Source organism: Miniopterus schreibersii, assembly GCF_964146895.1.
Source record: "Miniopterus schreibersii genome assembly, chromosome: 14".
Taxonomy (NCBI): domain Eukaryota; kingdom Metazoa; phylum Chordata; class Mammalia; order Chiroptera; family Miniopteridae; genus Miniopterus; species Miniopterus schreibersii.
The window spans coordinates 12,392,497-12,408,177 of NC_138114.1; the positions used below are offsets into that span (position 1 = coordinate 12,392,497).

The 15,681-nt window shown below is 55.6% G+C and overlaps 1 protein-coding gene across 6 annotated transcripts in view; it reads right to left on the reverse strand.

The window, feature by feature from the left end:
• ZMIZ1 (zinc finger MIZ-type containing 1) overlaps positions 1-15,681 on the reverse strand; it is a 220,876-nt gene that overhangs the window by 17,477 nt on the left and 187,718 nt on the right. For 5 of the 6 annotated variants that reach the window (XM_081157616.1, XM_081157614.1, XM_081157613.1 and 2 more), the window contains 6 exons: positions 7,584-7,698; positions 6,375-6,592; positions 5,226-5,424; positions 4,116-4,406; positions 1,353-1,535; positions 372-449 (listed from right to left, as the gene is read on the reverse strand). In XM_081157616.1, coding sequence (XP_081013742.1) covers positions 372-449; positions 1,353-1,535; positions 4,116-4,406; positions 5,226-5,424; positions 6,375-6,592; positions 7,584-7,698 — 1,084 coding nt within the window. The remainder of the gene's footprint in view (positions 1-371; positions 450-1,352; positions 1,536-4,115; positions 4,407-5,225; positions 5,425-6,374; positions 6,593-7,583; positions 7,699-15,681) is intronic. The other variant, XM_081157615.1, reaches the window with a different exon arrangement.

The window sequence follows — 15,681 nt, forward strand, 5'->3', positions numbered from 1 at the left end:
GGAGGGGGGCTTGTGTGACATAACCCTTGGAGGAAAGAGCTGGATCAAGCCCAGGGTTGCTGCTGCCCACATCCTTTGCCCAGGGCCACACCTCCATCCCCACCCCAGCTCACTGGAGTCTCCAGATGGAGTCAGGCCTGCAGTATCATGGGGCAGATGGCTACCCAGGAACCCCTCTCCCTTTCTCTTAGTCTACACCTTGCTTTCTCCCAGGACTGGCCAGGTCCACTATCATCCCTGACCCACCCACCCGGAGCTACTGATTCTCTGTCCAGGCAACTATGGCCCAGAGCAGATGACCTGAGAGTGCACTCCCATCCACAGGCCAGCTAACGTCCGTTACAGTTGCTAAGATGAAAACTGACACATACCCTATTGACATTCCCTTGGCTGTAGTTACTGTAGGTGCTTCCCGAGAAGGTGTTATTTTGTCCATTAAACTGCTCCGGCTGTTAAAGCAAGATAAACAACGCCATGAGTGGAAGGCAGAAAAGCCCACTCGCCCTCCTGCAATGAAAACCTGCCGGGAGTATAGGGGGTGCTGAAGAGGCCCCCAGTGTTGGGGTGGGGAGCAGAGGTAGAGCAGGTCACCCCTGGTGGACAGCGTTTTGCCTCTCTCTATCCATAGTTATTAATTTAGCAAAAGAGTTCACAAAAATAGAAACACCTAGTGTGCTGAAGTTGGAGCAAAAATTGCAACACCACGTGGAAGGTGGTCATGTAAGTTGGCATAATTCCTTGGCAAGTACATGTAAAATATTTCTAGTCCTCTTCACGCTTGAGAATGTACTTTAGCATAATCCCAGAGAAGAAAGAAACTATGTGACTGAAGATATTCATCACAGTATTATTTCAAAAGTAAAAAATCAGGAACAGCCCAATGTCCGAGAGAAAGGGAAGGACACAGTATGGCAGTTATCTCAGTGGAATGTTAGGCAGCCATCAAAAGTGAAAACCATGGAGACACTGTAGCAATAAGGACCATGCTTATGATCTCATGCTAAGTGGGAGAAACATACCCAAAAATGACAGCCATAACAACTAGATAACATGCATGTGGAGAAACAAGGTTTAGAATGAGACGTTAGCGTATTCGGGGTGCTTTCCCCTTAAGAAAACGTATTTCCTTTATAGATACTATCCTGAGTGCTGTAAATAGTCAAAGGAGAAGGAAAACCGTCATCTGAGCCCATGAGGACAGGAACCAAGAGCCAGCTGGCATTTTGGTCACGACACGCAGAACTGAGCACAGGAGGCCACATCCAGAAATCTCTGCCTGTCCCCTGGGGACTGCAGGGGACACCTGCGGCTTAGAGGACATGGTGGGGGTGGGGATGGGGGGTAGGACTCACCTTGTAATACTGCCCCATGTTGACCGTGGGGGGCGGGTACTGCCCGGTGCTCGGCTGGCTGGGCATCCTTTGCCCGGGGTAGTTGGGTGAGGTGAGCGGCCGTGGGGGATTGGGGGTGGGGTACTGGCCTGGCTGTGTGGGGAACTGGCTGTTTGGTCCGTATTGCTGGTTTCCATAGTTGGGCTGTGGCAGCAGAGAAAGAAGCAGGAAAAGTGGTCAGTGTCTCGGAGCTGAGCCACTCTCTGGAATGCCAGGACTGCCCCACCTTTGGGGTACTCTTACAGCCTCTTGTTTGTGCCATTAGGTGGGGCTTGATTCTAAAGCCCCCTTTGTCTCTCCTAGTGCTTGGTATGTGACAGGACCCCGACAATAGCCTGTGCCTCCAGAAAGGTGAGCCCATCCTGCACTCTGAGGCTGCCTGGAGGGCACTGTCCCCACACCCCACACTGTGCGGAACACACTAATGTTCTGTTCCGGGCCATCCGTGCAGAGGTCAGGAGACCAGCCTGGCGAGGGGCTGAGAAAACCCCTCTCAGGAGAGGCACCCGAGAGAGGGGAGGAGACAGCTCCGGGGAGGGGGAGGGGCAGGGCTGGGGCACTGTCCTCGGAGATCCACGAGGTGGCACACGCCACTTCTGCTCACGCTGGTCTCCACCCGCCAGCCACCTTCCCCATCTGTCAGATCAAGTGATCCTCAGGGCCACCTGCCGCCCAGACACCCACACCATGATGTCCTGCGAGTCAGTGGTTTCTTCTGTTTGTTGAAACTCCGTCTATTAATCCTATTTCCTGCCCTCCGGCCTCAGAGGTCTAGGAGACCTTTGTCCCAGTGTCTGGCACAAAATAGGCCTTCAACAAATACTCGCTCAACGAACAAAGAAAGGGCCTGGGATAAAGGGCAGAGGGTGGGAGAGGTCTGTGTCAGTGCTGAAGAACTCTAACGCAGCCCTGAGACATGGTGGCTGCTGTGTGACAGTGAGGTTCCCGTCGTGTCACTGGAGGAGTGGAAACGGAGGCTGTGGCCTGCCCGCCAGGCTAGAGAGGGACTCCTGTACGGGGCCAGGAGACGACTCCAACATCCACCCTAAGGGTCTAGCAGTTTACAGATTCTCTGATTGTGCCTTTGGGAGGTAAAGCCAGTCTTCCCAGACAAGATCAGGCTGTGTGGGCCTGTGGCCACCTGGTGTCACAGCCCAGGGACAGGCATTCTGTACTAGTAGCACCAGTGTTCTAGGAAGATGATTTAGTAAAAATAATCGAGAGCCTTAGGTGTGCCCTGCTATAGCAGGTGACAGCCAGGGAACGTGACACTGGTGCAGGTGCTGGGTTGACATCAGGCTAATGACCAGAAATCCCACTGCTTTTCCACAGATGCCTCCTGGGGTGCCAGCAGCCCTGCTGGCTAGGCTACTAATGTAGCTGTAGCCCAGACAGAAGGGATGACAGGAGTTTGAGCACAAGGAAGGCTGAGAGGCCTGTGCACGGGAGTGAGGCCAACAGCTGGGAGGTCCCCAGAGAACAACCAGGATCTTGGGAGCCAATTTACTCCTCTGGCCCCTCCTGAAATTGGTGCCAACCTGAAGGCATGTCAGGGCCTGACCCAGATTCCTGGGTGTTTTCCAGGATCCCTGATCTCTCCTCTCAAGGACATAGGACACCTCCACCAGTGGCCAAGCCACCTGCTAGCCCGAGCAAAGGTGATCTTCCCAGACCTTCAAGGAACTTAGTAAGGTCTTTGGGCTTTAAACTCACTGTGAGCTCAAGCTGAAGGCCACAGTTCTGAGACAAAGGGGGTGAAGCTGACCTGAGATGGGCACACAAGCTGAGTGCCAGGGGGACATGCTAGGGAAGGGGCTCTGTCCGGGTGAGGCAGGCTTCCTGAGGAACGTGCACAAGGCCAGGATTGTGGGATCCCCGTGTCTTCTGAAGCTGACCCAGACAGGCCACTTGCTACCAACTCATTTTCTGAGTGCTCACTGAAGGCCCTGGGATACTCCCTCCAGGAGGCCTTCCTCCTCTGGCTTTACACGGAGTTCCATGTGGGTTCCTGCTGAGACCTTATCTTTCCTGCTAAAGTCTCAGACCCGGGGGTGGGGGGGCAGGAGGTGTGGATCTGACTTCCCTAAATCTTCATAGACACCTTGGCTGAGCTGGCTGGGCAGCCTGAGAGGCGCATTCCTCCCGACAGAGCAGCTGACTATTGAAGGAAACATGCTGTTTGCCTTCCAATTGCTTCTCCGAGGTTGCCCAGCCCTTAGATATTTACAGGGTTTTGTCTCATCTCTCACTCATAGAGGGAAGTGGGGAAGCCCTTGTGTGGGTGAGAGGACTGTGGACCTATGGAAGTATAGCTCCTTACCAAAGTGACCCAGCTCGTGTCTGCATAAGAAAAAACTGAATGCTGACAGAGGCTCCTGCTTGCTAAGTGCCCGCCCACGCCAGCCCAGGGAGATCTTCATGCGTCTCCTCACTCAAGTCCCCCAAGCAGCCCTAGGAGGTAGGCTGGAGTGCTGCTGCCTTTTGCAGGTGAACAGGCTGATCCTCAGAGGCGATGTGACTTGCTCAAGGTCCCCCAGCTGGGAAATGGCACAGCTGGGCTTAAACCCAGGAGCACCTGACTCCTCAGGATCTGCCTTTCGGCCCAGGTTTTCCAAAGGGGTCAATCCATACCCTTTCCAAGGTACTTCCCACAACCCCCGGGTCTTCAAGCCCCAGCATCCTCCCTCCTCCCTGCTGCCAACCACCGGCTGCTGTCACACTCACCTCTCCTGGGTATGGCCTCTTTATGCTCTGAATGGGAAGGGACTGGGGCCGGGGGCCCGGGTAGGTCTGCTGGGGCATCCGCTGCCCGTGTGTGCCAAAGGGGCTGATGCCGGGCGGCCGGGGCTGGTTCATGCCCATGGGAGGGCCGCTCATCCCCGAGGGTGTCATGCCAGCCGCCATGCTTGCAGGGTTCATGCTGCCCCCCATGGAGGCAGGCCCCCGCGGCCCGGGCTGGTTCATGAATTGGCTGTTATACGCCTGGGTGGGACCCATCTGGAAAGAGGAACAGACCTTCAACGGGAGAAGAAGAAAAAAAAAGAATAAAATGCCACATGCATTGAAAGTGCAGGGAGGGAAGGGTAGGAGGTGGGGGGCTTGGGGTGGGGGGCACTTTCCTGTGTGGTTGCCACTGGTGACCAGGCCCCTAGGAGCAGCCAGCCTCCTGGGCTCACTGCTGCCCTCTGCAGGCCGCACAGGAAAGATGCAGCCCGAGGGGTTAGGGGGTGGGGCAAGGTCACTCAAATGCACAGGCAGCATTTCCAGGGAGGCAGGCAGGAAATGGGTAAGAGGGTGCAGGGCGGGCAGGACACATGGGAAGATGGAGGTGGATGAGCATGGAGGCAAGAGCCCCTCTCCTGGGAGCCCTGGCCCCACCCTTAGTCGTTGGCCAGTGGAGACACACGCCCCATCCACAGTCTGATGTGGCCCCAGTTCCCACCTTTGCCCACCAGCCCCGCTGTCCCCATCTGCAATCCCCACCCCCACCCTGTCCTGCGTGCCTGTGGGGGCTGCCATCTAGTCCTGAAGGTCAGGCGGGCAGAACTCACAGGCAGGCTGGTGACAAGGCTATTTTAGACTCTTCGGTGAGCAGGGGCCCAGAGAGCAATAAGGAACCTCTCCGCCCATATGCAGACACACACGCGCCTCTGGTCACCCACACTACACCCAACCAGACACATCCACATCCTAGCAAACGACCTCCACGTGCTTCCAAGAAAACCCAAATGTACGCCGACACCATCAGCTCCCGCAGCATACACGGCCCAACGGGCACCAACACCCCAACACTGATACCCGGGGGCTGACTGCCGGGCTCGCTGGGGCCCTTACCGGTCCGTATTGGTTTATATCCTTATTCTGCGTCTCCTGCAAGGCTGCCACAGTGGCAGTGGCCGTGGCCGTGGCCGTGGCTGCCGCTGCTGCTACTGCAGCTGCTGCGGCAGCAGCTGCCGGCTGACTGAAGTCAGCAGGCGGCCTGGTGTGCGGAGGGATGCCCATACTTGCGGGGGCATTAGGACCCCCGGGGTAACTGCGAGGGAGAGAAGGGAAGAGTCAGATAAGGCCTGGGCTGGGAGGGAGAGGAGGGGGCCGTGCTAGGCCCTCCTGCCCTCAGTTCACAGCCGGGGGAGGCGTCTATACTCAGAGCCCAGAGGGGACAGGGGCCTTCTGTGGGTTGATAGCCATTCATGCCACTTGGCGACCACTGAGCTGCTGTGTTCTTGGTGCCCTGGCCTGATGGGGCTGGCGTTCACTGTCATAAGCATTAAGTCACTGCACTTTGTCCACCCTGCTCAGCCCATCTTCTGGAAGAGGACCCGGAATCTCAGAGAACCTGAGCAACACGCCAGAGCCCTCCAGAGGTGGATGGCGGGCTAGGCATGCAGCTTCCGGTGTGCATGGCACCTATGTTTAACCACCTGCTGCGCTGGTACCCGGCAGCGCTGCAGTCGGCCCTGGGAGATGGGGAGGGGTGAGGTCAAGGAGGTGGTCTTGGACAAAGCAGGGTGGCCAGAGGAGAAATGGGGCACCCCTGACCCAGCCATGTCCCCAGAGCATGTTCCTGGGGCTCCTTGCCCTCCTGCCCTCCCTCTTGAACCGGGGACTCAGCCTCAATAACCAGCAGGGCAGGGCTGATCTCCCTGCACCCGTCTATAGCTGCTCTTGAACTCCCCTGATCTAGCTCTTTCAGTGTCTTCCAACCTACAAAGGTATGCGAAGGGTCATTCTGAGGAATGCGATCCTTCTGTCCCCATGGGCCTGACAGTGGTCACAATGCCACCTAGCTGCTGCAGTTCCAGGGAGCAGCAACCCAGGAATGGGGGATGACTATGTCCTTTCAACTAATGGGACAGCTGAGGGTGACAGAAGTGCCAAGGTCGCCCACTCTGCAGCCCAGGAGCATGGCATGGGGACTTAAATCGGACTCTTCTGCCGGGATGGAGGGGAAGAGCAGAGCTGCTTGGTGCTTCTGAAGCTCACCTGGCCCCGAAGCCGCCGCTGCCAGGGTAGTTGGGCCGGCCGTACATGCCCTGCTGGATGTAGGGCTGTGCGGGACCAGCCTTGGCCGAGAACTGCTGCTGCTGCCCAGCAAACTGGGGGGAGTTGAGGCCGGGGTTGCTGGTGGTCATGCCCGACGCCATGGGGTTGCCGCCTGGATTCATGGGGTTGTTGGCATTGGCCATAGGGTTCCCGAGGACCTGTGTGCAGACAGAGTGGTTGTCACCCAAGCGGGTAACCCCAAGTGACATGGAGAGAGAAAAGGAGAAATAGGGGAGGGGCGGCAGACAACAGAGGAGAAGGAGGAGAGTAAAGGGGGGCATTTATTATTCCCACAGTGCACACTGACCAGGGCGTAGCCCAGCCTGGAAGCAGGCAGCAGAGAGGAGAGCCTCGGCCAGTGGGGGCGGGAGGGGAGGCCTGGCCAGCACCAGGCAGCAGGTGGGGAAAGCGCTGGACCTCTGATCTAAGCCCTCCTGCCTTGCAAAGGGGCCTGGATGCCCACAGGGTTGGTCACACAGGGGCCCTGGGTGGCCGCTCTGTGAGGGCAAAGAGAAGCCTAACTTGCCAGCAATGGAGGGCAGCAGAATCCTGGCTGAGGGGCCCTTGTGGCCCAAGGCCACAGGTAAACCTGTGGTTCCTCCAGAGCAGCAACCAGCCCTGAGCCTTCCTGGCCATGAATGGAGACCGGCGGCGGGGGGTGGAGGGGAAGGAGTGGAGAAAAGAGGAAGACTTAAGAGGGGGAGGCAGGGTTAACCAGGGGTCTGTCACAAATTTAGACTCAACATTTTGCTGAACTTTAACCCAGGTCATCCAGGGTCAGAGACCTCAGACATTGGAGCCCTGATGCCATTTAACATTCAGGAAGTTCTTCTGTTTATCCAACTGAAGTAAACATGGGTTAGGGAAGAACCCCCTGCTGTCTGTCTGTCTGTAAGATGAAAGCTATTTCCCCAGAAAGGCCCTAGGATGGGGCAGTGCAGAGGCCAGATGCTGCCCCCAGAGGCAGGTGTGGGCCCATCCTGGGCGGAGGCGTGTCTACAGCTGAGTGTGCCCTGACGCTGGTCTTTCCAGTTGGGCAGAGCCTGGGATAGCAAGGAGGGCTGGCATGGCATGTGACCCCAGGGCCCCAGGGCTCGAAGGATGGTCTCACCTGGAGGGGCTATGGCTGGGGGCAGGATAGGCTCTTACCTGGCTCTGGGATGTGTTGGTCACTCCCCAAACGGTGGTGACCACGGAGAGGGAGCCGGGAGGCTGGTTGGTGTTCTGCTGCCAAGGTACAGGGTCATAGGGGAATGACCCATCACTGCAAAGGGAGACAGAGGAGGGTCCTCAGGGGCTGCAGACACTGACTGGGACAGAGCGTGCCAATCACTCCAGCCAAGCCGAGGCAGTTCTGCATCCCCAGGGTGTGGCACGGTGTCCGGTGCAGAACTGGTGCACCTCAAACGGTGACAGACTGTGCATGGGTGACCACCTCTCCTCCCCACCCGTCACTGAAGAGGTGCCACCCCCATGGCTGTCTGTCTCACCTTAGCCTAAAGTCCACAGGCAACACTATGAAGGAGGAAAAAGGGACCTGCAGGCTCAATCTAAGCTCCTCCTTCAACCACTCTACGTGGCTCTCTAGAAAGAGCTCTTGTTCCCCACACCAGCTTCCCCTGGAACTTCCCGGGCCCTTCTCAGAAAAGGTCAGAAGGGCCCCAGTCTGAGTGTTGGCTCTTCCCCCTTCCTCCCAACCCCTCATGGCGGGCTGGCTGCCCAGACCAGCTGATTTTGCCTTTGGAAGGAGCTTCCTTCTGTGGCTCTTTCTTCCCAACTCTAGATCACAGGTACAGGCCTACGTGCTCCCACCCCAGGCTCTTGTGCACACTCCCGCCAAGCTAAGCTCCCTCCAGCACCTTAGATACCGGCACAATCAGAGGGTTTCAATTGCTCCAGTGTTAGTTACGAGGCAAAGTCCAGACTGACACCGCGGAATGATTTACCCTGACTGCATCCCACCCGACTTCCCACCTTGGCTCCCACCTGTCCCAGAGCACCCCAAGCCGTTCCCATGGCTCCCCAGTCACCTCACTAAGCCCAGCAGTACCCACCTTGCTTGGTGACATCTCCTGAGGAAGCCCCAAATATCAGAAGCCAGGACTTAACCTTCGGCCCTGCCCTATACATAGTAAATAAGTGCTCAATAATGGCTTCCTATCAGTTGCCGTGGTACAGGTAGAGTGAGGTCCAGAAGACCCAGGGGACAGGACCAGGGCACAGCCCCAGAGAGAGGGCTGGCAGGGTCCCAGCCCCAGGAACCCTAGGCTGGGGCCACCTTGTCCCTCAGCCACTCCTGCGCTGACTCTCTGGCACCTTGCACTGACAGAAAATCCCAGACAGGGCCGCAGGAAGGGCACAAAGCAGAGCGCCCACACTTGTGGTCCCACCTCGGCCTACAGCATCCCGGCAGGGGTGAGGCCCGCAAGGCAGCACTTCTGGGAACTTGGGGGAAGCAGCTCTGGAGAAGGGTGGCCTGGCAGGAGAGTACCTTGTGCCTCCGTCTGGCTTGTGCCTTCAGAAGTTAGCAGAAGGCAAAGACCTTCATTCGCACCCGAGGTCAGGACTTCCAGGAGGGGGGCCTGGTCTGTATCACAGGCACTGAGGGGGTCTGGGGGTTCTGGGTCTTGCGCCTGCTCCTTGCCAGGTGGAGCCCTTGGCAGTGTGGGTGGTCGGTGGGCACCCTGCAGAGGTGGTTAGACTGGAGGGCAGGACTGTGCTGCTGTGTGCCCATGCTTGCCTCCCTGCCTGGCCAGTCCCGGGCTTCCTTCTTGTCTCTGCTCAATGGTCACATCAGTGGAGGGGCCTGTCCCGACCTCCTGGTATAGGGCAACCCCACTCCATTCACTTTCCTCTTACCCTGGCTCTTTTTGGTACCCTGGGTACAAGTCCTGATCCTGATCCTTCCTGGCTCAGGGACCTGACTACACTCAGTACCCTCATCTGTAAAAATGGGCATAAGAATGGCACTCTGTGTTTTCAAGATGCTGGTCATGAAACATGAGCAGGTCGTGACATCAATCTGGCACTAGGGGAGGAAAGAGGTACTAAAACAAAGCAACCAAGTGTGATTACTTGGTAAGGATGAACACTGCCCTTGAACTTATGTCTTGATTTCATACACACGTATATGTGCCCTGGGTCACGGTGTGACATGTGTATTTACTGTGGGTCACGCAGGTCTGAACAATAGGCCTCAGCAGTGTAAGCCAGAGGTGAGTCAGAGGGGGATGCAGACAGAAAGGCTTTCTGGACTGGAAAGTGACAGAGACTCCGGTGTCACTCATGACTTCTGGGGGAAAACAGCAGGCCAAGAACTGGGGGCAGAGAGCTGCTCTCGGAACCCAGCTCTCCAGTCTGCTCCCTGCTGGCCAGACTCAATATGGGTCATTGGAAAGGGGCTGAGGCCCAGAGGCACAGGCCAAAGGTGACAGACAGCTCACAACACATCTGGGGGTGCTGACGAGGGACTCAGAGAACACAGGCAGGCGGAGAAAGACAGGAAAGTAAGCAGTGAGCCTGCTCCTCAGTGCAGCTGCGAGGGAAGAGCCTCTGCTCTCCCAGGGAGGTCCTTGGGGACTTGGGACACTGTCTTGTCCCCGGGCTGGTACACTAGAGTCTCCAAGGGAGGTCTGCAGGCCACATTTCTAAACAACAAAAAGGAAACTCCTGGGCACCCTCTCTCACGTGTGGCTTCCGTCCTAGGTGTGGTTGGATTGAACTCTCGACCCCTAGCAACTGACCAGAGCACAAGCCGAGTCTGTCCTCTCCCCAGAACTCCTGCCCTGCAAGCTCCCATGCACCCTGCAGGCTGCCGCCCACTCCTGACACCTGGCAGGTTCAGGAAGTAAAGCCCCCTGGGAGCCCCAGAGCCCAGCAGGGCGCCTTCTGAGCCCGAGGGCCAGCAGCTGCTGCTGCCACCTCAAGCGGGGAGGCCCCAGCTCACCAGGATACTTCACAGGCCCACAAACAAGCTCCAACTGCCTGCCACTCCGTGGGTGGGCCTGTGGGCGGAAACCGGCTCCTTCCTGTTTCGCCCCCCTCTACCCCAAACTCGGTGAGAAGCAAACTTAACCAATGTTCCCAAACTGGGCATTCCACTGCCTGGCTGGCGGGCTCACTGTGAGCCCAGGCGCACGCCGGTGTGTAAGCATGTGTATGGAGGGACACACAGTGTGCAGACACATGAGCCCTGCTATCATGTTGCTGTGCACACCCGGGGGAGGAGACAGGCACACACACGGGGTGGTCTCGGGGACTTGCTCGCCTCCACTTGCACCTGCTGCAGAAGCAGAAGTGACAGCCACACCAACAGGGCTGTGACTCATCTCCTGGGGAGACAGCTCCTGCTGTCGCAGTGAAGGCTCCCGCCCCCACAGGCGCGGCAGTCAGCCCCGCGATGCCACGGCCCAGACTCAGACATCACCACTGGGGCCTGCCTGGTTCCCTGTGCCAAGGATCAAGGACAAACCATGGTCCCGGGCCCTGCCAGAGTGAGAGGGCACCCCAGGACAAAAAAGAGAAGACTTAGGGACCTGTGTGTGTGGAGGGGTGTCCTGATGCCCCTTTCCTCCTTTGGCAAGTCCTATTTCACCAGCAAATAGGCTCAGCCTAGGCTGGAGGTGCTGGCATTCTCTGGCTGCCCACTGGGAACTTCTTCCTTCCTCTCTCCACACCTGGCTGCCGTACCTGGGGAGGCCAGAGTCCCTGGGATCTGAGAACCCCACTCTTAGTAATCCTGCCCAGCTCTGTATTTCCTTGATCCAGCATGTCCGGGCCTCAGGCCCCAGCTGCCCCAGCCACAGTCCTGTCCAGACAAAACTGCTTCGAGAATCCTGTTCCACCTACAGAGGCTCCTGCCAAGTGTCTTCTGACACAGGGGGCAGAGCTAGCTGCTTTCCCGCCTCTGTGCCTCTTTTCAGCCTGGATGCTTAGTCCCCACCCTGAAAAATGCCACTCGTCCTTTCAAGGCTCTTCCTCCAAAGGCCACTTTCTCCAGGAAGCCCTTGCCATGTCCAGTGGCTTAAGTCCAATTGCTCTTCATGTTTTTGGGGTCTGCGCAAGCCCTCCTGCCTCCTTCCTTCTGCCTAGGAGCCCTGAGTTTTCAGGCTCCCTGATCCTGGCAAGATGCCTTCACACACCTACAGGATTCGGGAGCTTTTGCTAATCCAAGTGCCAGGGAGAAACAGCACCGATCGTGATCATCCTCGGAGGGCTGCCGAGAATGAACAAATGTGTCCACGCATTAGGTCTGATTGCCAACCACCTAGTGTGTTTGTGACCACAGGGCACCCGTACCGAGGAAGTGGGAGGTCCTGCCCTCCAGAAAGAGGGACAGAGGGAGGCAAACAAAGCCACTATTCACTCTCTCTGTGCCTCAGTGTCACCTGTAAAATGGGATGGTAAGGGCCCCTTTAGAGGTTTCATGAGGATTGAGCGAATGACTTTGTCCAGCACACCTCGGACCCTAAAACTGTTGGCTGCTATTACTGTCGCTCTTGTTATGACTAACTGAGTGGCCTCTAGACACAAGGAACGATGTGAAGTGATTTTCACTTAAGAACTGGTTTAATCCCTTTAAGAGGGCTCAACAGAAGCATCTCTTTGGATCTGAGGCTCAATGGGTCCCAGAGCTCAAGGGCCAGGACACCAGTGGGCCTGCCCACGTCACATCATCTAAGGGAGCTTAGGATCCAGTGGCAGAGCTGCCCTTACGAAGACGGCTGCAATACAAGGAAGCACACACGACGAGAGTGACCAGAAAAGGTAGTTTCCTGGGGCTTCCCGGGGACGTCATCTTTGGGAAGCCACCTAGCATGAAAGGACAGAGGATATGTAAAGTTTGGCCTCAAAGACTGGCTGCAGAGAAAACTCAAACAGTGTCTCAGGAAAAAAACACTTCATACATCAAATCCTTAGCTTTGGCCTGAACTCAGTATACTGGCAAATATTCAGGGACTCTGACTCAACATTTTTGAGGGTAACATTCAAATCGCAGTGGGAGGCCTTGCAGGACAGTGCTTACCTATCTGGGCCTCTAAACTTAGACTCTTTGGGGATTCCTGGTTCTGCTATTGGTGATTGCTATGATCTGGGACATGTAAGTTAGTCCCACCTTTCTCATCTGTAAAGTGGGACTAACGCTCTCCTAGGATGAAACATATAAATACAGGTAAAGTTTAGCACAGTGCCCTGCAGAGGGCCCCTGTTCAACCGTACTTACTCTTCTCTCCATTTCTCCAGTCTGAGTGCCATGTAAGTACCCATATTGTATCACTTGATGATACAATGAAGGTGCTCAGAAGTTTTGCAAATACGCTGTCCATGGGAGGGGGTGTTAGCATTCCTGACTGTTGAACATATCTTCCAAGCCTCTGAGCCTTTCCTCAGTATTCCTCCATCTTCCCTTTTCTAGCTAGTGAACTCCTACGTATACTTCAAAGCCTAGTCTGGATACTCTCTTTTGTGACTCTCCTAAACAGAACCAAGGGAATTTTCCTCAGTTCCCTCAGCACATTTTTCATATATGTTATAAAGAGCTCTTCACACTGCAGCTAGAGTAGATGGCTCACAGGTCTGCTTGCCAGCTCCATGGGCAGTGACCAGTGTTTGCCAAATGTGGGAAAATCAATCAAGCCCAGGAAGAGGGAGAGATGATTCCTGGCTCTTAGGTACCTCCTGTGGCAGTGTCTGCAGACCTTCAAGGAGGGAAGAGGGGGAGGGCTGAGTTATTTCTTCCCTTGCACTTCTAACAGCCACTTTATTTGGGAGAAATAACAAATTCCGATTAAGGGTATTGTCAGACCCTAATGAATTTCCCCTGATCCAGCTCTATTGGTCCCGTCTCCGTGCAAGGCTGCAGTGTTACCACTAATGAAACCCAAGGCAGTGAGGAGCCGAAGTGCCCACCCTCTTTAATTTAGGGGAACCATTAACAGAGCTCTCCATCATCACAATTACTGGGGCCTGCTTCTTTTCCTCCCTGCAGTGAAACTTAGAGAGGAACTTGTGCAGCTAACTGCATATTAGAGGGTTTTAAATTTTTTCAATAGGAAGGAGGAAAGAAAAAGATCCTTGCATTTTGGTAACCTGGAACTGATGGAGCAGGATTTATGAATACTTCATTCATTTCAAAAAAATAAAATTCTGGGGGCAAGAAGGGGGTTGATTACAAACTTAGCTTTAGGTAGAGGTGTGCAAACTGCTAAAAATGAGGGTGGTGTGATGTGACCAAGGGAAGAAGACTCCTTTGTTAGCTGACCATTAGCCCTGGACGTCCCCAGGCTGAGGTTGGGAGAATACCAACTAGTCCATGGGGCTCCGTGTGCCAGGCCCGGTGACAAGCATGTACGTCCTGCACGGCTGTTTCTCCACTTCTATAGATGAGGAAACTGAGGCAAAGAGAGGTTAAGGAGCTGTTCTAAAGTCACCCAGCTAGAAGATGGCAGAGATGAAAGTTGACACCTGGCAGCCTGGCTCCCGGGTCTGTGCCACAACCTGTTGCAGAGAGAAACACCAGGGTCCTGCCCAGGTTCAAGTGGAGCACCAGGTTCAAGTGGAGCACCACGGCCCTGCCTGGGTTCAGGTGGAGCACCAGAGACGTGCTCAGGTTTAAGTGGAGTATCAGGGCCCTGCCCAGGTTCAAGTGGAGCACTAGCACCTTGCCAAGGAGCCTCTCCTCTGGGAGTTGCACACCCCTCACCTGAAGAGGAAGGATGGCACCCCTCCGCCTCAGAGTCTTCCCTAGCAATTCCAGGCTTTGATTGTAATCAAATTTAGAATGTAAACACGATTTATTAGATTTTTAATTACCTTTGCAACACTGATTTGCATACGGACAATGTGTAATCACAAATGGCTCTTTTAACCACTCCTGAAAAACCTGGGAGTGAAAGGCAGAAATAACTGTTGGTGTCAGGTCCAGGTCACATTGAAGGAACTGGGAAGGGGTCCTGCTGCCTGGTTGCAGACCTGAGCCCCGTCCTGCCCTGGGCTGGTCTCTCCAGGCTTCCCTTCTCCTGGGCAGGGCTCTGCATCACCTACAGCTCTGTGGTCAGGACCAAATAGGGAGAGAGTTCAAACACTGCTCCACAAATCCTAAAGCTCTATCCAAGTCTGTGGGTACTCAGGATCCCTCTGGACCACTGTCACCCTCAGGGACACCTAGGCGCTGCAGTGGCCTGATCCTTTTCTGACACCTCCTCACGGTGCTGAGCACCACCACGGGCCTCGCCTGGAGGCACAGGCCCCAATCACAGCCTGGTGCTGTGGCACCCACCTCCGTGGTGCCCACCTCCACGGCCTGTAATGGGCGTAACTGTAGTTAATACCTGAACTACAGACACCCAAGTCATGCGGTCCCTGTCAAACAGCCTGGGGCTTCAAGCTTCCAGGTATTCCTCACCCTCTCCTGTTTGCTTGTCCTCAGAGCCTTCAAATAGGACTTGAGTCTTTAAACAGCCAGGCACCTCCAAGCGCCAAATCCTGAACACCCCAGGATCCCTAAGCTCACCCCGGCCCATCTCCTCCTTAATGAAAAGGCAAATGGAGCTTGCTTCCTCCAAGTAACGCAATGCAGCTGTGGGGGGTGATGGTCAGACAGCTTCTTATCTTATTTGTGAAAGTACGGCTGACCCTTGAACATGCGTTTGAACTGCGCAGCTCCACTTACACATGGATTTTTCAACTGACCTGCACAGTTCAAACCTGTGATTCAAGCTGTCCTCTGAGCAGCCTCCTGATGGTCAGCCCAGACATCTTCCTCCTGAACCTCCAGGTCAGGCCTGCCTAACACCCGACCCTAACCCTGCCTCCATCTGCCAGCTCCCAATTTTGCCCCACCAAGTCCTCTTTCCTCAATGAGCAGGATTCAGCCCCTGAAGCACAGACATCCTTTGTTTAATCCCAAGACTAACTGTCTCTTGCCTTTAGCTCAATTCAGTCAAGATCTGGCAAAGGGCTGGCCATGGTCCAGATTTACTCTGCAACCCCTGTGGTCATGGCCATGCGGGTCTGGGGCAGGTCTCTAAGCGGGGCTGCAGGGCCCTGGCCCACCATCAGCAACATCTTCACTAAAATGAGGTGGAGCAGAAAGGCTGGGAAGGACACGAGAGGCAGGATGTTTCCGGAGGGACAGAGAGTTACAGGGCAAAGCGTCATGTTGCTAAACGCAAAGTATGTAAGTTGGGTTGCACTGAGCCATAGCCTGTGCTTAGCGCCGGGCGGCAGTTCAGATGGAGGAGACCTA